The 21,879-nt window shown below is 49.9% G+C and overlaps 1 protein-coding gene across 4 annotated transcripts in view; it reads right to left on the bottom strand.

Annotated features, from left to right (window-relative positions):
* The window catches only part of LOC127577636 (carnitine O-palmitoyltransferase 1, liver isoform-like), a 53,402-nt gene extending 33,621 nt beyond the window's left edge, over positions 1 to 19,781 (bottom strand). The window contains exons 1-4 of one of the 4 annotated variants that reach the window (XM_052028979.1): positions 19,539 to 19,781; positions 18,677 to 18,821; positions 1,489 to 1,644; positions 31 to 170 (exon numbers count right to left, since the gene is read on the bottom strand). In XM_052028979.1, the coding sequence (XP_051884939.1) occupies positions 31 to 170; positions 1,489 to 1,629 (281 nt within the window). In that variant the 5' untranslated portion in view covers positions 1,630 to 1,644; positions 18,677 to 18,821; positions 19,539 to 19,781. Of the gene's footprint in view, positions 1 to 30; positions 171 to 1,488; positions 1,645 to 15,969; positions 16,095 to 18,676; positions 18,822 to 19,538 lie in introns of those variants that run through there. The other 3 variants (XM_052028982.1, XM_052028981.1, XM_052028980.1) reach the window with 3 other exon arrangements.
* Between the last annotated feature and the right edge of the window lie 2,098 nt (positions 19,782 to 21,879).

The following is a 21,879-nucleotide window of genomic DNA, read 5'->3' as shown; positions in this document are numbered from 1 at the left end:
GCCGGTGAGGCGAGCTGGTTTAGTACCTACTTGGTAGGCAGGTGGCCCCTGATCTTCTCGATCATCCCCAGGGAAGGGTCGACGCGGGCATACATTGTTGCGATCACAGCCACCACCACAAACAGCCAGCTGGAGGGGCTAGCGGGGTACACCCCCGTCAGGATCCCGTTCTGCAAAGAGAAGGATCAGCAGACAATTCGGCAAAGGTGGCCCACACACCAAACAAAGCCCCGCTCCGCACACCCGGCGTTTGTTCAGCACCTTGCACGGCCTCAAGCCCACTTTGCCATCAATTCGGTCCTTGAAGTGTCACCGGCACTGCAACTGCAACTTGGACACGGCACGTGTGATTGGTATTGGTATTGGTTTATTATTGTCACTTGTACTGAGGTACAGTGAAAAACTTGTCTTGCATACTGATCATACAGGTCAATTCATTACACAGTGCAGTTACATCGAGTTAGTACAGAGTGCATTGATGTAGTACAGGTAAAAACAATAACAGTACAGAGTAAAGTGTCACAGCTACAGAGAAAGTGCAGTGCAATAAGGTGCAAGGTCAGAACAAGGTAGATCGTGAGGTCAGAGTCCATCTCATCATGGAAGGGAGCTGTTCAATAGTCTATTCAACCGTTCAATTGATCAAGGCCAGATCGTCACCTTTTGGTCATGCTGGTCGAGGGGTGAGTGACGGCCAGGACGCAAGTTTCCTCTGCACCCTCTGCAGTGCATACACACCTATAGTGTGGTGACCAGAACTACAGCTGTGGCCCAACCGAAGTGTTGTGAAGTTGTACCCTCATCTCCCAGCCCTTATATTCTGCCCCCTGAGCAGGTTCTGTGTCACTGGAGGAGCAGCCAGCAGTGTAACTATCCAGTGCCCCAGAGTGGTATAGTTAACCAGTGCCCCGGAGTGGTGTAAGTAACAAGCCCCTAGTGCAGTGTAAGTAACCAGTGCCCCGGAGCGGTGTAAATAGCCAGTGCCCCAGAGCATTGTAAGTAACTAGTGCCCAAGTGCAGTGGAGGTAACTAGTGCCCCAGAGTGGAGTAAGTATCCAGTGCAGTGTAAGTATCCAGTGTCCCAGAGCAGTGTAAGTAACCAGTGCCCCATTGTGGTGTAAGCAACCAGTGTCCCATTGCAGGAGAAAAGTGGGCGAGATCAGAGCTCATTTGGTGTCTCCTGCCACACACACTCTACCCACACAGACCCACACACACACTTCACACACAACCCAACCTCCCACACACACACACACCACACCCCAAACCTCCCCCCCTCACACACCCCAACCCACACACCACACACACACCTCACACACCCCTACACGCAACCCAACCCCCAACACACACACACACCACACACACCCCTATACACAACACAAACCCCCCACACACACCACACCCCAACCTCCCCACCCCCCCCCCCCCAACACCCACACCACACCAGGCTGTTTACCTGCCCTGGATACAATCCCAAGGTGGACTTACTTTGTACCGTCGGAACCGTTTTTTCCACGACCGCAGGCCGGACAGGTAGACCTGTTTCAGGGCCTCATGGCTCAGGTGCAAGTCGATGCCATCGGGGGTGACGGTGAACTGAAACGCCACAGCCTGGTGGGCCTCCGCCATCTGAGGTTGTCAGCCCTGAGGGAGACACAGACATCTGGTGAACAGGTGAGGTGCGCTCTGTGATCCCCTGGATAACCATTAAGAGGCAGCAGCAGGCCCTGTATGGGGAAGGAGGGGGGGTGGGGGGTGTAGAGAGTGCCAGAGAGGCAACAGTAAACAGCAGCCTCTCCCTCTCCAGTTACACTGGCAAGCACAGAGATGCATGCGCAAGCAGCCAGGAACTCGGCAGTGGGACACAAGGTACTGCTGTTGACGGGATCAGATACCCAGACAGTATTCATTACCCCGTGGAAACTAGGACAGCAAAGAGCCTGGGAGTGACTGGGACGTCATCCCAGAGCACAATGAGCCAGGCGGAGTGTCCTACTTCAGTCAGTCCCAGAGTTATTCAGCAATTCCCCCCCCTCACCATGGGGGCTCCGGGACGAGGCTGCCGTGGTCCACCGCGCCGGTCAACGGTCGACTCGCACAGCTCCCACTGTCCACAGCGTGCCCTGCACTTTCCCTCACCTCTCAGCCCATTTCTTCTCTCCCTCCCGCATCAACTTTACTTCCCCCCCCCCACCCCCCATCTCTCTTCTCCACCACCCACCCCTCCCCAATCAGGATCACAAAACATTTCATGGGTCTCTTGTTGATAGAACGTGGAACAGAACAGGAACAGGCCCTTCAGCCCACGATGTTGTGCCAAACTGATTAAACTGGTAGTTAAGTGACTGACTAAATGAATCCCTTCTGCCTACACAATGCCCACATTCATGTGCCTATCTACGACGCTCTTAAACGCCTCTATCGTATCTGCCTCCACCACCACCCCTGGCAGCGCATTCCAGGCACCCACTGTGTAAAAAAAAACTAGCTCGGTACATCTCCTTTGAACTTGCCCCCCCTCACCTTAAATTCATGCCCTCTGGTATTAGGTGCTCCAAACCTGGGGGAAAAGATACCGACTGTCTATCTATGCCTCTCGTAATCTTATAAACTTTTATCTCCCGTCTATTTTAAAGTAAAACTCCTTCTATGTTAACTCGTTAACCTTTTGTCTGTTGCTCTCCCAAGCCTGGCAGTGACAGTCAGATGTGGAGTTGAACCTAAGGACAATCACTCACACTGCACCTTTGGAACGTGGCTCTTTCGGTGCCTGGATCCAGGCTACAACATGGCCCGGAGCCAAGTGTCCCAGCCCGGGTATTGGAACATGCTGCCTGATAACACCGGCAACCTTCCCTGTCACGGAGCTGGTAATTAAGTGCTGGTTGGTGGATCAGTGAAGTGGCCATAAGAACAGTCCGTTCATTTCTGCTTGTTCCCTCTCCTGCCACCCAGAGCAGGCCTGGACAGAGTAGATGTGGCAAAGTTGTTTCCCATGGTAGGGGAGTCTAGTACAAGAAGGCACAACTTCAGGGTTGAAGGGCGCCCATTCAGAACAGAGATGCGGAGAAATTTCTTTAGCCGGAGAGTGGTGAATCTGTGGAATTTGTTGCCACGGGCGGCTGTGGAGACCAAGTCATTGGGTGTATTTAAGGCAGAGATTGATAGGTATCTGAGTAGCCAGGGTATTAAGGGTTATGGTGAGAAGGCGGGGGAGTGGGGCTAAATGGGAGAATGGATCAGCTCATGATAGAATGGCGGAGCAGACTCAATGGGCCGAATGGCCGACTTCTGCTCCTTTATCTTATGGGATAGGTTCCCACCCCACTTGTCCTCCCCTTCTACCCCACCGGCCTCCACACTCAACGGACCACCCGCCTTAAGGTGCCACCGGCAGACACGTCTTCCCCTCCCCCTCTCGGCTTTCTGAAGGGACCAATCCCTTCACGCTCCACCTCCAGCGGCTCACACTCCCCTGCCCGTGGCCCCTTCCCCCGGCAACGGCAGGAGGTGCCCTCTTACTCCTTCCCCTTCCCACCTTCCCACCATTTGAAGACCCAAACTTTCCTTTCCCTCAACTTCCTCTCGTTTTTTTTAACCCCCTCCGATTTCCTCACAAAGTAGGAGGCCATTTGGCCCATCACGTCTGTGCCGACTATCAGAGCAATCCCATTCCCTCAAACTAAGTGTAGGTTAAGTGACTGCTTTGTGGAACCCCTCTGTCCATTCACTGAGGTCACCCTGAGCTTTCAGTCACCTGTCACATTAATTCTCCGTCCCACTCCCACTCCCGACTTCTGCCTTTGGCCTGCTACACTATTCCAACGAAGTCAAAGTAAGTTTGAGGAACAGCGCCTCATCTTCCTTCTAGGCACGTTCCAATTATAGTCATGGAATTATACAGCACGGAAGCAGGCCCTTCGGCCCAACCAGTCCATGCCAACCAAGACACCAGCTAGTCCCATTTGCTCGCCTTTGGCCCATATCTCTCTAAACCTTTCCTATTCGTGTACCGGTCTTTTAAATGTTGTTAATGCACCTGCCTCAACCACTTCCTCTGGCAGCTTGTTCCATATACTGACCTGCCTCTGGGTGAAAAAGTTGCCCCTCGGGTTCTGATTACATCTCTCCCCTCTCGCCTTAAAGTTCTTGATTCCCCAACCCTGGGAAAAAGACTGAGTGCATTCACGCTGTCTGTGTCCCTCATGATTTTATACATCTCTATAAGATCACCCCTCATTCTCCTACGCTCCAATGAATAAAGTCCCAGCCTGCCCAACCTCTCTCTGTAACTCAGTCCCTCGAGTCCCGGCCTTCTCAGGTTTCAACACTGAATTCAACAATATCATGTAACCAGAAGTGGCCAGTTCCAAGATGAGATAAGATTTCCTGATTAGTCACATGTACATTGAAACACACAGTGAAATGCATCTTTTTACGTAGAGTGTTCTGGGGGGCAGCCCTCAAGTGTCGCCACATTTCCAGCGCCAACATAGCACGTCCACAACTTCCTAACCCGTACGTCTTTGGAACGTGGGAGGAAACCGGAGCACCCGGAGGAAACATGCAGACACACAGGGAGAACGTACAAACTCCTCACAGACAGCGGCCGGATTTGAACCCGGGTCGCTGGCACTGTAAAGCGTTAGGCTAACCGCTACACTACTGTGTCAATGTAAGATCATCAGCCTGCAGCATTAACTCAGTGGTTCCTCCTCCGCAGATGCTGCCTGTCCTGTTGGGTATTTCCAGCATTCTCCTTTGATTCAGATTTCCAGCATTGGCTGTGTTCTAAACCTCACATTTGAGGCCCATTTGTTCTTCTCTCTCTAGACCATACACATCTCCTCCTATTAATAGCTCCTCTGTGGCTGAGCATTTGCAAGTTACACGCCTCTTCTCCATACTCTTGTGGCAAGCAGCAATAACCTTTACATCACACACTTTCCTGGTCCCCACCCTATTACAGATATCGCCTATATTGTCTCCAGCCTCTCTGCAACTTAAAACATGCCCGTTTTCTAGCTTAACTGTGATGATTTGATTTGCTGATTTGGTTTGAAAATCTGAGATGATTTTCTCTTTGGAGAGAAGATAAGAGGCATAGATCGAGTGGACAGTCAGAGACTTTTTCCCAGGGCGACAATGGCTAACACCAGGGGACATAATTTTAAGGTGATTGGAGGAAGGTATAAGGGGGATGTCAGGGGTAAGTTGTGCCGGCGGAGGTTGTGGGCACAGATACATCAGGGACATTTAAGAGACTCTTAGTTAGCCACATGAATGATAGAGAAATCGGGGGCTATGTGGGAGGGAAGGGTTAGACAGATCTTAGAGCAGGATAAAATGTCGGCACAACATTGTGGGCTGAAGGGCCTGTACTGTGCTGTAATGTTCTATGTTCTATGAAATGCTGGCTCTATTCCTCTCTGCAGACACAGCCTGACCTGCTGTTATCTTCAACATTTTCTGTTTTCATTTCAGATTTGCCACACCTACAGATCTTTGTGTTTCAGTAAATGGTTATAAGGGCCGTGTTATGCTTTTTACGGAAAGGGCAGGCCTGAGGAGTCTTCCACTTTGGTGGCTAGCTGCCCATGTTGTACTGGACCTGTATGGTTAATTCTGGGGGTCGGGGGGGTGGGAATGGGGATGGAGTAGACTTCTGCCCAGCAGCTGAAGTGTCAGGACCCATAGTCAATGCTGTACTCATGGGCCAGAGGTAGATCAGGTTGAGTATACCAATGAACTGAGTTGAGTTGAGTTGGTTGAGAGAGCGGGCCAGGGCAATATGGGATGGGAAAGGTGCACCCTTACTGGTCGTAGAGCTTTCTCACTTGCATTGGCTCCCAAGTCAGGTCGAGTTTATTGTCACATGCACAAGTACGGTGGGGTATGAGTAAAACGAAAAACTTGCTTGCGGCAGCATCGCAGGCACGTAGGTACAGACAAGACACAGAACATAAATTACAAATAAATTGTACCAGACAGTGAAGAGAAGCTGTGCAAAACGAGACATTAGTGCGAGAAAAAAACACAATCAGGGACTAGTCCACGGCAGTGCAAGGGGTGGCCCCGTCGTGTTCCGTTGCTGAGGGAGGGTTAGGGTTGTGCAGGTCAGTTCAAGGACCCGATGGCTGCAGGAAGGTAGCTCCCTTCTGTGCCCTGCAGGATTTGATCAGCTTCGTCAAAGCAGTGCTCCAGCTTCATAGAGTCCTAGACTCGGGGTCACACAGCACAGAAACAGGCCCTTCGGCCCATCATGTCCGTGCTGACCTTCCTGCCCATCTACACTCATGCCATTTCCCCACGTTAGCACCACAAGCTTCTATACCTTGCCAATTCAAGTGCCTGTCTGAATGTCTCATAAATGTGGCGATTCTACTCCCTCCTCTGGCAGCCAGTTCCAGATATCACCCACTCTCCGAATAAAAAGTTTCCCCTCAGATTTACAGAGAAAATTTACACGGATATTAAGATTAAGATAAGATTAAGATGTCTTTTATTAAAGTCACATGTACATCAAAACACACAGTGAAATGCATCTTCTGCGTAGAGTGTTCTGGGGGGCAGCCCGCAAGTGTCGCCACGCTTCCGGCGCCAACATAGCACACCCACAACTTCCTAACCCGTACGTCTTTGGAATGTGGGAGGAAACCGGAGCACCCGGAGGAAACCCACTCAAACACACGGGAGAGCGTAGAAACTCCTTACAGACAGCAGCGGGAATTGAACCTGGGTCACTGGCACTGTAGTAGCATTACGCTAACCGATACGCTACCGTGCCTGCCTCTACCGGGTCCTGAGGACCTGAGTTACAGGGATAGGTTGAATAGATTAGGACTTTATTCCCCGGAGCGCAGGAGAATGAGGGGAGATCTTATAGAGATATACAAAATCATGAGGGGTATAGATAGGGTGAATGTATGCAGGCTTCTCCCCCTCAGGTTGGGCGAGACTAGAACTAGAGGTCATAGCTTTAGGGTGAAAGGTGAAATATTTAAGGGGAGTCCAAGGGGGAACTCCTTCACTCAGAGGATGGTGCGAGTGTGGAGCAAGCTGCCAGCAGAAGTGGTGGATGCAGGTTCAATTGTAACATTTAAGAGAAGTTTGGATAGGTGCATGGATGGGAGAGGTATGGAGGGCTGTGGTCTGGGTGCAGTTAGATGGGACTAGGCAGAAAACCAATACACTAGATGGGCTGAAGGGCCTGTTTCTGTGCTGCAGTGCTCTATGACTGTATTACCTTTAAAACTCTTTCTTCTTACCTTAAACCTATGCTCTCCTGTTTTGATACTGCAACCACGGGGAAAAAACTTTGACGATATACTCTACTGATGCCTCTCAAGATCTTGCGTACCTCTGTCAGGTCAACCTGCAGCCTCCTTCACTCCAGGGTAAACCAGCCCGGCCTGTCCAATCTCTCCCAGTAACTAAATCCCTCCAATCCAGGCAACGTTCTGGTGAAAAATCAAACTGGTGGAGGACGCCTGCCCGCCCCTGCCACGTGCCAGGTTTTCACTGAATCACTCGATCTGTGCATGCCCCGTTGCAGAGTCACAATGTTCTCATCACAACGTCCTTCCACCTTTCGTTGACAAATGTCGAAACCTTATGTACGGTTCCTTCCTCCAGGTCATTGATGTAAATAGTGAACAACTGGAGACCAAGAACTGATCCCTGGCGTACTCCACTAATTACATCCGTCCAGTCCAAACAAGACACATTTATTCCAACTCTGTTTTCTATGAGACAGCCAGTTTTCAATCGATTCCAACGCACTTAATGTGTGCACCGGCCTCCTATGTGGCACCTTGTCAAATGTCTTTGGGAAATCTAAATACACTGCATCTACAAGTCCCCCTCGATCTACTCTCCCTGTTACACCTTCAAAGAATTCAAGCAAATTTGTCAAACGTTTCATAAAGCCATGTTGACTAGGTTTGATTATATTCAACTCTCGTCAGTGATTAGCTGTTTCCTTTTTAATTATTGACTCTATCATCTTGCCAACAATAGATGTTAAAACTAACTGGCCTGAAGTTTCGCGCCTTCTGTCTTCTTCCCTTATTGAACAAGGGATTCATATTGGCCGTTTTCCAATCTTCTGGTACCTTCCCAGAGTTCAGCGAGTTATGAAAAATTTCAACCAAAAGGTCCACTTATCTCTACAGCCTCCTCCTTTAAAACCCGAGCATGCAGTCCATCGGGTCCTGGTGACTTGTCCGCCTTTAGCCTCCTGAATTTCTCCAGTACTTTATTCCTTCTAATTGGGATTTTTTCTGCTATCTTATTTGAAATTAGCCCATCTGGTATCTTTGGAACATTGGCAATGTCTTCCACATTGAGGACAGATGCAAAAAAATGTATTTGCCATATCAGCCATTTCTTTGTTCACTAGAGACTTCATATTTACATTAGCCTGTTACTAGTTCACCAGTCTCGTTCACTAGAGACTCCATATTTATGGTTCAATTCCGGCCGCTGTCTGTAAGGAGTTTGTACATCCTCCCCGTGTGTCTGCATGGGTTTCCTCCGGGTGCTCCGGTTTCCTCCCACATTCCAAAGACGTACGGGTTAGGAAGTTATGGGCGTGCTATGTTGGCGCCGGAAGCGTGGTGACACTTGCAGGCTGCACCCAGAACACTCTACGCAAAAGATGCATTTTACTATGTGTTTCAATGTACACGTGACTAATAAAGAGATCTTATCTTATCTTTCTTATGGATTCCCTCTTTTTGATTGGGGTAAACCTTTGCAGAGCATTATAGACCAGCCATTTGAGTATCTGCCACTGTTCCTCTAATCACCTGTCTCTTTAGCTTGTCCACCATAGACAATTCCTCCCTTATACCATCATAATGGCTCTTATTTAAATTGAAGACACTGGTTACGAACTGGTGTTAATCCTCAAACTGCCTTTGGAATTCCCTCACATTGTGGTCACTACCCCCTAGGGGATCTCTAACGACGAGATCCCTTATTAATCCTTCCTCATTGCATAAGACCAAATTCAAAATAGCTCGTTCCTGGGTAGGCTCTGCAATGTACTGCCTCAAAAAGCAACTGCTGACACATTCCACAAATTCCTCTTCTAAAATATCCTTGCCAGATTCATTCGTCCAATCAATATGTCGATTAAAATCTCTCACAATATTTGCAGATCCCTTCAAACATGCCCTTGACGTTTCCCCATTTATGCGCTGACCTATGGAGAGGTCACATTTGGGGGGGGGGGGGGGGGGTGTCTACAGACCCACCCATGTCTTCCTCCACCTTCTATACATGGCTTCAACCCAAACCAGTTCCACTATCCACTGCCTTTGTATCACAACTCAGCACTGCTCTGGTACTTTCCTTGATTATGTTTTAATTTCAAAAATAAACTTAATTCATAAAAATATATCTACAAAAACTATGCGTGGCCTCCTTTACGTTCACAGCAGTCGACTGGTTTATTATTGTCCCATATACCGAGGTACAGCGAAGAACTTTGTTTTGCATGCCATCCATACAGATCATTCATCACAACAGTGCATTCATGTTGTACAAAGGAAAACAGTAACAGAATGCAGAATAAAGCGTTACAGTTACAGAGAAAGTGCAGTGCGGGCAGACGATAAGGTGCAATGCCATAACGAGGTAGATTGTGAGGTCTTCTTAACTTATCAAGACTCTTATCGAGAGTCCATCTGATCCAAATTTGGTCCTCTAGTACGATCAGTGTTGTCTGATAAGTCCCCTAGTGTTGTTCAGTCTATATATTCGTAATGTGAGCACATTCTGTGTACAGAACACCATTTCTATCCATATGACCCCCTTTTGGCGATACAAAATCTCTAGTGTTTGGAAGGTTTTTACACAGGTGCTGGCCCTTCAAATGTCTTGCAGTAGGAGGGCCTTAGACTGCAGTCCTTCCCCACAAAGCCTTTGCATTGGCTGCACCCAGCTTCAGTGCATCCCTCAGCAGGTACTCCTGCAGCCTGGAATGCTCCAGTCGGCAGCGTTCCTTTACGGACGTCTTGTCGAACCTGAAGACCGACAAGTTTTGTCTTTCACCGAGTTGCTCATCTCCCAGCAGCACTTGATGTTTGTCTTGGTTTGTGTCCCTGGGAACAACCTGCACATCAGAGAGGCCTCTGTTACGCAGCTGTTCGCGATGAACCTCATTGAGGAAGGATCCTGCATCCTTTCCCAGACCTTCTCTGCAAATCCACAAGCCACAAAGAGCTGGGCGATCTCTCTCATCCTCAATGCAGCCGTCCCGAGGGCAGCGTGTGTTGGGGCTGAGGTTCTGACCGTACAGACCCCTCTCACTGCCAGCCAAGCGAGGTCTTGGTGCTTGGTGGTGAGTTCTGGCAATGACGCATTCCTGCCAAATGGTTTTGACAGTCTGCTCTGGGAACCATCACACTGGATCCACCGATTAACGACCACCTCACCTCCTTTCCCCCTTTGCCTGGAACAGTGTATATCCTGGAAATGTGAGCACCTAGTTCTGGTCACCTTGCAACCATTATTTCTGTAATAGCTATTACACCATATTCATCTGCTGCTGTCTATGGTATCAAATCATTTAGCTTGTTGCAAATGCTATATGCAATCAGATAAAAAACACTAAGCTTTTATTTTTTTTACAGTTATTTAAAATTCTGGATTTGCTCTGTTTTTGCATGTTTTCACTTGCATCTTCTACCCTGGCCTATCACACCATGACTGTCAGGGTCCCCCCTCACTATCCAGTGCAACTGCTCTTTCATTTCTTCCTAATTTATTAATCTTTCTATTCGTGCAGCCCAACACCTTCCTAGTTATTTAAGATCCCTGCCTACAACCCTCGTTACGTGATTCACCAGGACACTGGTCCCTGCACAGTTCAGGTGGAGCCCATCCCAAAGGAACATCTCTCTTCTTCCCCAGTACTGGTGCCAGTGTCCCCTGAACAGGTCCCCATTTCTCCCAGACCAAGCTCAGAGCCATGCATTTACCCTTTAAGCCTATTTACCCTCTGCCAATTTGCACGTGGCTCAGGTAATAATCTGGAGGTTACCATCCTTCGTGGTTCCGATTTTCAATTTTGCTCTGAGCCACTCGTAATCCTTCAGCAGAATCTCCTTCCTCATCCCAGCTGTGCCATCAGTGACCACTACCACCAGATCTATCGCCTCCCATTCTAATTTTGTCTCCAGCTCAGAAGTGAGGTCCTTAACCCCAGTACTTGGCAGGCAATCTGGTTAAGACTCTGAGTATGATCTTCCGTAAGCTTGACACCAAGCAGCCTGCTTCACTTTCACCATTCCCACCGCCTTAAACATTCAGTCCAATCAGTGAGGACAGGCAGCAATACCTCCGGCACGATTATTCTCAACACTGGTGCCCCACAAGGCTGCGTCCTCAGCCCTCTACTCCCTGTACACTCGTGACTGCGTGGCCAGATTCTGCTCTAACTCCATCTGCAGATGATACCACTGTTGTAGGCCGTATCTCAAACAGCGATAAGTCGGAGTACAGGAAGGAGATAGAGAGCTTAGTGGAATGGTGTCATGACAACAACCTTTCCCTCAACGTCAACAAAACTAAACAGCTGGTCATTGACTTCAGGAAAGGGGGCAGTGAACATGCAGCTATCTACATCAATGGTGCTGAGGTCCAGAGGGTTGAGAGCTTCAAGTTCCTGGGAGTAAACATCACCAACAGCCTGTCCTGGTCAAATCATGTAGATGCCATGGCCAGGAAAGTGCCTCTACTTCCTTAGGAGGCTAAAGAAATTTGGTTTGTCCCCTTTGACTCTCACCAACTTTTACTGATGCACCATAGAAAGCATCCTATCTGGATGTATCACGGCTTAACTGATCTGCCCAGGACCGCAAGAAGCTGCAGAGAGTTGTGGACACAGCCCAGCACGTCACAGACACCAGCCTCCCCTCCTTGGACTCTGTCTTTACCTCTTGCTGGCTTGGTGAAGCAGCCAACATAATCAAAGACCCCACCCACCCGGGTCATTCTTTCTTCCCTCCTCTTCCATCAGGTAGAAGATACAGGTGCCTGAGGGCACGTACCACCAGACTTAAGGACAGCTTCTACCCCACTGTGATAAGACTATTGAACGGTTCCCTTATACAATGAGATGGACTCTGACCTCATGATTTGTCTTTTTGTGACTTTGCACCTTATTGCACTGCACTTTCTCTGTAGCTGTGACACTTTACTCTGTACTGTTATTGTTTTTACCTGTACTACCTCAATACACTCTGTACTAACCCAATGTAACCGCACTGTGTAATGAACTGACCTGTACGATCGGTTTGCAAGACAAGTTTTTCACTGTACCTCAGTACAAGTTACAATAATAAACCAATACCAATACCAGCACACAGTGGCTGCGGCGTGTACCATCTACAAAACGCACTGCAGTTACTTGTCCGGTTACTCTGACAGCACCTCCCAAGCCTGTGACCTTCAAGAAAGAAAAGGGCAACAGACGCATGGGAACACCACCTCCTGTAGGTTGCCCTCCAAGTCTCACACCACCACAAGCCTCATCGTTGCTGGGTCTAAATCCTGGAACTCACGCCCCAACCTCACCGTGGAAGTATCTTCACCAGAAGGCCTGTAATGATTCAAAAATGCAGCTCCCCAACACCTTTACAAAAGCGTTTTTGGGACGGTGCATATTTTAAAAAATGAATTTTGGAAGAATGCACAGACAGGATTCCCCTTGTCCTCACCTACCACCCCATGAGCTACTACATCCAACACATCATTCTCCGCAATTTCCTCCACCTCTAATGGGATCCCGCCACCAGGCAGGTCTTCCCCTCATCCCCCCTCTCTGCTTTCTGCAGGGACTGCTCTCTCCGGGACTCCCTTGTCCACTCGTCCCTCTCCACTGATAACCTCCCTGGGACTTACGCCTGCAACTGCACCAAGTGCTACACCTGTCCCTACACCTCCTCCCTCACCACCATTCAGGGTCCCAGACTATCCTTCCAGGTAAGACAGCACTTCACCTGCGAGTCCGAGGGTGTCACTTATTGTTGCTTTAGTCAACAGGCCAACTCACTCAATTAAGATTAAGGTTTCTTTATTAGTCACATGTACATTGGAACATACAGTGAAATGCACCTTTTGCGTAGAGTGTTCTGGGGGCAGCCCGCAAGTGTCGCCACGCTTCCGGCGCCAACATAGCACGTCCACAACTTCCTAACCCGTACGTCTTTGGAATGTGGGAGGAAACCGGAGCACCCGGAGGAAACCCACGCAGACACACGGGGAGAACGTACAAACTCCTTACAGACAGCGGCGGGAATCGAACCCAGGTCGCTGGCGCTGTAATAGCGTTACGCTGACTGCTACGCTACCGTGTGATGGTTTAAGTGAGGTCTTGGTAATGTTGACTGAGTTGGATGTGCATTCGTGTCATGTCTGAGTATGTCTGGTTGTGTTCCTTCATTCCATTGCAATGACGGTTTAGAGTCAACAGCTTTGCTCAGGGTCTGGATCACATTTAGACCAGACTAGATGAGGATGGCAGTCCCTTAAGGACACGATTGAACCGGGCATTCTTTTTATGACAATCTGATAGTCTTATGGTGTGACTGTTACTCACATTAACTAACTGAATTTAAATGCCCCATCTGTTGTGAAAGGCAATGAAGTCATGGTTCTAGGTTATCAGACTAGGCCTCTGGTTCATTTCCCTGCAATATGATTATGATATCCTTTGTTTTTTTTTTAACTTTAACCAGACACCACTGCCACTGAGCTGGACAGAAGCAGCAATGTTGTGGTAAACACATCATCTCCAGGTTCCTGATGCACATAACCCTGCCCATGCAATGCTGTTTCTTCAGCCTCAGGGGCTCAACGTGCCCAGAACCAGCACATCTCGTCTGCCAGTGGGGACCAGTTATCACCCTCAGGAAAAAAATTAATGAAGCTGAACAAAACAAGCATGCGTGTTGGTTGTGCGTGAAGTGCTTCACCTCTGGTGGGAGGTGGGAATGTGGTCTGAGGGATTACTCTGCAAGTGGCTGTGGTGGAGATGAAGTGGGACAAACCTTTGATCCAGCAGTCTGAAATAGTAGAGGTTAGCGTAACACTATTACAGCGCCAGCAACCCGGGTTCAATTCCTGCCACTGTCTGTAAGGAGCTTGTACGTTCTCCCCGTGGCTGTGTGTGTTTCCTCCGGGTGCTCCAGTTTCGTCCCACATTCCAATGATGTGCGGGTTAGGAAGCTGTGGGCGTGCTACGTTGGTGCCAGAAGTGTGGCGACACTTGCGGGCTGCCCCCCAGAACACTCTACGCAAAAGATGTATTTCACTGTGTGTTTTGATGTACATGTGACTAATAAAGAGATCCTTATCCATAAGTGACACACAGTGCTCAATTAGTGAACGACTTTACATTGACTTTGGGTTTCACTTGGGAAAAGAAACCAAAATGAAAATGGGCTGGAACACTGATGCAAAGAGGACAGGAGGAACAGCATTCAATGCATCAGGACCACCATCCATAACTCACGTAGGCCTCATGTTACATGGATTCCAGAAGGTGGGGGGGGGGGGGGGGGGTGGGGGAGCGGTCCTGATGCACTGAAAGCTGTTCCTCTCGTCCTCTCCACATCAAAGAGTCCCAGCCCCTTTTCATCTTGGGTTTTTGTCCGAAACAGGAACCCCGATTAATCTCCTTCCACAGCTCACGTAGACTTGCCAGAGACTCCACCCACCACCTACCAGTACATTGACAGAGTGTTTACATCAGTCACCAAGGCCAAGGAGAGAAGGAACCTGTTCCAAAAGCAGGTGGAGACCTATACTCAGTGTCAAGTAGGTGAATCCTAACTATACCAGAACCTATTGATCGACAACCACTAGACAGAGCTTGAACCGTTCTCTACAAATCTGACATTCAGAAGCCACCAACCTAGCTGGATGAAGAACCTTGTGCAAAGATTACACCTGTTGCTTAGCCCGGTCTGGTGAGCTCCCTCCATCACTGCCCACCTCTGTCGCCACTGTGAGGCTGTACTTTCTTTCCCAGAGTGAGTTTCCAGTTTCAGTGCAGGGTTTTTTTTTCTTCTCTGATCTGACTGAAATAAAAAAAAGGAAATGCTGCAAACACTCAGCAGGACAGGCAGCATCTGCGGGAAGAGAAACAGTGAACGTTTCAGGTCCTGGACCCCACATCAAACACGAACACTGTGTTTCTCTCCACAGGTGCTGCCTGACCTGCTGGGTGTTCCCAGCACTTCCTGTTTTTATTCCAGGTTTCCAGCACCTGCAGCATTTTTTTTGTTTAAAATTTTTCTCCGCTTGTCACCTTGGACAGCACTGCTATGGAAATGCTGCTCAGTACGAGGGGCTGGCCCTTTCAAGAGGAGAGCATGGCCAGATAGAATCAGTTATTGTCACACCCTGCCCGAGTTGCAAGCCCAACTTCCTCTCTATCGGGAACCTTTTCTGGGTTTGACTTGTCCCTGGCTCACAAGATCACAAGACAAAGCAGCAGGAGTAGGCCATTTGGCCCATCGAGTCTGCTCCATGAGCTAAACTAAAACTATTCCTATCTAACCCCAATTTCCGGCCTTATCCCCATATCCCTTGATACCTTGACTAATTAGATACCTATCAATCTCATCCTCAAACGCCTCCAGTGATCTGGCCTCCACTGCTGTACGTGGCAATGAATTCCATAAATTCACCACCCTCTGGCTAAAGAAATTTCCCCTCATTTCTGTTTTAAACCGGTGCCCTCTAGTTCTAAGACTGTGCCCTCTAGTCCTGGACTCGGCCACCAAAGGAAACAGCTTAGCCACATCTACTCTGTCCAGTCCTTTCAACATTCGGAATGTTTCTATGAGGTCCTACTCCAGTGAGTACAGTCCAAGTGCCGACAAACGCTTATCGTATGTAACGTAGTGTTCGGAGAGTGACCTCCATTCTGCTTGACAACAACTCTGTACTTGCCACTGGAGTGTCCTTCCTGCTGCCTATCAGCTCCAAAGTTCACTGTGTGTTGGAGATTTGGAAGCAATCTGCCTGTGCACTCACTCACCCCGTTTCATGTCACCATCCACCAACCAGGGACTGAAGCCTCTGGCAACACTTATACTGAAGACACGCAGATTGTGTAACAGGCTCATTGCAGCCAATAATTCACGTGCGGCCCTGTGTCCCTGAACTCTGCTCCCAGCAGAGATAATCTCGTTTAGCAGAGACAAGTAAAACAACTTTCACAGAGATTTGATCTGTGATACCCGAGGGAGCAGGGCCAGCTGAGATAAATCAGAGAGGTTCCTTAACATTACCTTCTGACATTGCGAGCAATCAGCCCAGTCAGGCCCTTGAGGCTGATTTGCTAACCGGTTTAACTCGGGTACCAATGGCCAAATGTCAGTCAGCTCGGAGGGGAGCTTTGCCGATGGGAGAAGGGGGATCTGAGCTGAGGGGGTTGTGGGGTGGGGGGTGGGGGGTTACAGAAGTGATCGTGAAATGATCATGCTCAATTCCCATGGAGACAGGGCACTTCCGCTGACTGAATCATTAGAAATCCATGGTAAAGAAGGAGGCCATTCAGCCCAACCTATCTGGGTTGGTCGGAAAAGAGCTCCCCAGCCCCAATCCCACCTCCCGGTACTGGGTCCGTAGCCCTGCAGGTCACGGCTCTTGAGGTACCCGCCAGTACAGCTCAAATGTGAGGAGGGTTCCTGCCTCTCCCACCCCTTCGGGCAGTGAGTTCCAGACACCCCCTGGTTTTTGACCCCTCTACTCAGTACTTGACTATTGACTCTAACTCTATTGTAATTTTATACACTTTACTTCTATTCCCCAACCCCCACCATTCCAGAGAAAATAAAGAACACAGAATAGTACAGTACAGGAACAGGCCCTTCGGCCCACGAAATCTGTGCCCACCCGGATGCCAATTTAAACTGCACATGGTCTATAACCCTGTTCATGTGTCTGTCTAAATGCTTCTTAAGCATTGTTAAAACTTGCCCAGCTTATCCAACTTTTCTTCACCACTACAATTTTCCAGAATCGTAGTTGTGCAATCACATTGTTCCTGCAATGGACAATCAGACCTGTACAAGTTCTCAAGCTGTGGCCTGGCTAGTGTAATCTCTCCGCCCTTCTGTGCCTCCTATTTATAGAATTCTGTTTTGAAAGCTACTTTCGGATTTGCTTCCACCTTCCCTTAATGGTCATGCATTCCAGATTTTCGCAATTCGCTAAATAAAAACAGTTCTCTCATCTTTCCCCTGGTTTTGGGTGAACATCAGCAGCATTCTTACAGGCCTCAGCAGGGTGGATCGGGGGAGGATGCTTCCCCTGGACAGATCCAGGAGAAGACTCAAAATAAAGGGTCAGCCATTCAGGGCGGAGATGAGGAGCAAGTTCTTCACCCGGAATTCTCTTCCCTGGAGGCACGCGGAGGATGAGCTTGTTCGCAAGAAAGACTAACAGATTTCTGGATGTTAAGGGAATCAAGGGCATAGGGTTAAGTGCAGGAAAGTGTCGCTAAGCACTATCTGTCACTGCCCAGCTCTCCTCCTTGCATTTCCTTCCAGCTATTCACACAAGATCACAAGACAAAGGGGCAGAAGTAGGCCATTCGGCCTTTCGAGTCTGCTCCGCCACTTCACCAGGAGCTAAACTATTCTCCCATCTAGCCCCAATTCCCGGCCTTTTCCCCATATCCCTTGATACCCTGACTAATTAGATACCTATTAATCTCCTCCTTAAACACCCCCAATGATTGGGCCTCCACAGCTGTACGTGGCAACAAATTCCATAAATCCACGACCCTCTGGCTAAAGAAATTTCCCCTCATTTCTGTTCTATACGGGTACCCTCTAATTCTAAGACTGTGCCCTCTAGTCCTGGACTCACCCACCAAGGGAAACAGCTTAGCTACTGATGAATCTCTTTGCACAAAAGCTCCCTGGCAGCCCCCCTAACGCTGCCCTTGCACCCTCTTGCCCTGTCTCCGTGGGAATCAAACACGATGAAGGGTCTCGACCCGAAACGTCGACGGTTCATTTCCCTCCACGGACGCCGCCTGACCCCCTGAGCTCCCCCAGCACTTTGCGCGTGTGGCTCCAGATTCCAGCGTCTGCAGGATCTCTTGCGTCTATGATCATTTCATGATTACTTCTGCAAACTCTCTCTTCGACCCTGGGTCCCTCTGTCCCATCGGCAACAGACCTTATGAGGGTCCCCTCCGAAATGACTGTGTTATGTTGTTAGTGCCCAAGTTAAACTGGTCATTTATCGCTTTGTTTTGATTAGGATAGGACATCAGCCCCAACCGTCCGAATGGTGGAGCAACAACGTGGGTCTACACGGCCTATTCCTGCCTCCATTTCTTTCTTTGAAAATTGTCAACGAATCGTTCCAGCAGGGCCTGGAGAAACAGGCTCCAGCTCTTATGTTTTTGTGCGATTGTGTCCATACGCGGAAAGTGGCAGATTTAAGAGCGACAGGGCTAACTCAGCATCACTGCCTTGTTTACGGCGGCACACAAGTGAGGCTCAGCTCGGAACACTGCAAGCCCTTGCCCCTCCTCCCAGCCAATGTCATCACCACTTGCCTCAGAAACTAGGTGAAAAGTCAGGCAGCAGAGCAGAGCCTTTGGCTAAGACAGAGGGCGAATAAAAGCACAGACACTTACCGAGGGCTTTGGGCTCAGGCTCTGCACAAAGTCTTTCTTTGCATCTAAGGAAAATTAGGGCACAGTGACCGAGTTGACAAACAGCTCTCTGTCTGTGTGTGTGTCTCTCTCTCTCTCTCTCTCTGGAACTAGTAGCTGTTTCTGCCTGCAATTCAAGAGCACAGAAAATTCCTTTTATGTCTGCAATTCACAGCGGAACAAACCGGACACGCCAAGGCTGAATTTCCATCACTGGGCTGAAAGGCAGGATTGCTATTGCCAAGAATCAGCAGGCGAAATGGTGAAGGTTCACCAGCACGATACTCCTCAGCAGTTACAACAGGAAGCTTGAAATGCGTTGCCTCTTTTAAACAGAAGTGGCTCGCCAAGGGAAGGAGCACGTCATGGCAACCACCATCGGTTGGCTTGATTTCAGCACCGAACCCTCACAGCTTCTAAATATGAGTGAAATGAATAAAGAAAGCCACATCACATCAGACGGGATCAGGGGTATGTTGGAAATCATGGGGCACTGGGAGACAGGGATGGAGGCTCTGACAGAAACCAACATAAATACACTGGTGAGCAGACTGAGTGTCAGAAGGACGGAAAGAAAAAGAGGGGGAGAGGGAGACGGATGGAGAGAATGAGGGGAAGAGAGAAAGAGGGGGAGAGAGAGGGGGAGAGAGAGGGGGGAGAGGGGGAGAGAGGGGGGAGGGAGGAGAGGGAGGGGAGGGAGGGGGGGGGAGAGAGAGGGAGGGAGAGGAGATAGAGAGAGGGAGAGGAGAGAGAGCGAGGGAGGGAGAGAGGAAGGCACACAGACAGGTCGACAGGAACACGGTGGGGAAGGTGGTGTGAGCGAGAGGCGCAAACAGACACAGACCTCAATGCTTCAGAATCCAAACCGTTGATCAGTCAGGATGGACGATGCCTCCTGTGGTACACGGCACTGACCCTGCTTACTTTGACCTGCAGGCAGCCGACTTTTCATCACAACTGCTGTGACACAGCTTCAGCATCGAACGGTGACAGCCTCAGCCTGAGCAGCTCCACCTGACCACCAACCAGTCTCCCTTATTCACTAATGCTGAAGAATGCCCTATCCCATTCCAGCATTCTCTCATGCATTTTCACCCCACCCCCTTTACAGTCCCACTGAAAGGATATTGTCCAATGTGAATAGTGGGACACAGAACACAGGTTTCATTACAAAGCAGGCTGATAATTCAAAGCAACTTCCATGTTGCAGCATTTCCCTGTTAGGGTAAAGTGCAACTAATGTAGGTGGGGCACTGGTAGCAGGGAGAGAGGGGAGGGCAGGCAGGCAGTGATAGCTATAGCAGCTGGTGGGAGGAGGAGGGGATAGCTCCAGGTCGGGGAGGGTGGGGAGGGGGCCTGTGGTGGGGAAGGGTGGAGTGGGATGAGAGGGTGCGGGGGAGGATGGGTAGTGGGATGAGTGGGTGAGGGGGCAGGATGGGGAGAGTGGGATGGGCAGGAGGATGGGTGGAGTGGGATGGGGAGGAGGGGTAGAGTGGGATGAGGGGGTAGGGGGCAGGATGGGTAGAATGGGATGGGGGTGGGGAGTAGAGTGGGATGGGGGCAGGATGGGTAGAGTGGGATGGGGAGGAGGGGTAGAGTGGGATGGGGAGGGGGATGGGGAGGGGGATGGGGAGAGGGGGATGGGGAGGGGGATGGGTAGAGTGGGATGGGGGCAGGATGGGTAGAGTGGGATGGGGGCAGGATGGGTAGAGTGGGATGGGGAGGATGGGGGAGGAGAATGGGTAGTGGGATGGGGGTCAGGAGGATGGGTGGTGAGACGGGGGGGGGTTGGAGGACGGGCAGCGAGGGAGGAGCTGTTCCAGGTGAGGCGAGCATGCGGTTGTGAGGCAGTGTGAGGAACACGGAGACAGAAGAGAGACGGCAGGATGCTGGGGCCTGGAGCCACAGACGAGACACTGGGGGATCTCAGCGGGTCGGGCAGCATCTGGGGGGAGGGGGAATGGACAGTCGACGTTTCGGGTCGAGTCCCTTCATCGGGACTGAAAGATAGAGGGTAGGTAGCCAGTATGAAGAGGTGGAGGGGAGGGGTGGAGCGAGAGCTGGCAGGCGATAGGTGGATCCGGGTGAGGAGGGCTGATGGGCAGATGGGGGGGGGGGCGGTAGCGACAGAGGCAGGGAGATGATTAGCAGAGGTGTCGACGGGCTGCAGATGTCAGAATCTGATGGGGGTGAGCAGAACTACCAGGCTGCTGAAGAAGAGGGAGGGGGCAAGGATACCTCCAGGCAAAGGAGATGCAGAATCCCCCAGGTAAAAGCGAGGGCACAGGGGCAAGATCCCTGACAAAAGGTGAGAGGGGGATCCTCTTGGCAAATGGCAGTGTTGGGAACAGGGGAAGGAGCCTCTTGGGGGAAAGGCAGAAGCTGGGCTGGGGAGGGGCAGTGAGGAGAACCTTGCCATTGGTGTTTCGATGGGGGACAGGGAGTTTCCAAGTCTTTTGCCCACCCACTGCGTGGATCATTGACCAGCAAGCACCCGCTCCCGTATTCTCACGGCAATTTAATTACACCAGCTGTAACCTTGCCATTATAACCTAGAAAACTAATCAAGTTACACTGCAAGTTATCATAAAAATCAGCAGTAACCCAGTTCAGAAACAAAGCCTGCTGACAACTCCCCAGGCAACCTAGCGCAGTGGTCGAGTCATGTCGTGCAATCTCGCCTAAAATTCAGGGTGATCCAGAGCCCACGTGGAACCTCTCCATATAAAGCGACAGCAATGCTGTCCCGTTGCATGGGATGTCACCGTTCAAATGAAGAGCAATCTGGACACTCTGTAAATAATGCGGCCGATTTACAGAGGTGCACAGAGAAACAAAAAAAAACTGCAGATGATGAAAATCTGAAATAAAAAGCACAAAATCCAGGGGTTTGCTCAGCAGGTCAGGAATCATCTGCGGAAAGAAAAACACAGTGAATGTTTATACGTGAGCTTAGAGCAGGAGCAGACCACTCGTCTCTCAGACCTGTTCCACCTTTCAATAAGATTGCGGCTGATCTGACCGTGACCTCAGATCTGCGTTCCTGTCTACTCTTATCAAGAATCTATCTACCTCCGCTTTAAAAATATTCAAATACTTGGCTTCTGCCACCCTTTGAGGAAGAGAGTTCCAAAGGCTCAGCAGCGTGGGAAAGAATTTCCCCTCAGCTCTCTCTTACTGGGAAG

Source organism: Pristis pectinata, chromosome 14 (assembly GCF_009764475.1).
Source record: "Pristis pectinata isolate sPriPec2 chromosome 14, sPriPec2.1.pri, whole genome shotgun sequence".
Lineage (NCBI taxonomy): Eukaryota > Metazoa > Chordata > Chondrichthyes > Rhinopristiformes > Pristidae > Pristis > Pristis pectinata.
This window is presented reverse-complemented; position numbering and strand designations above follow the sequence as displayed.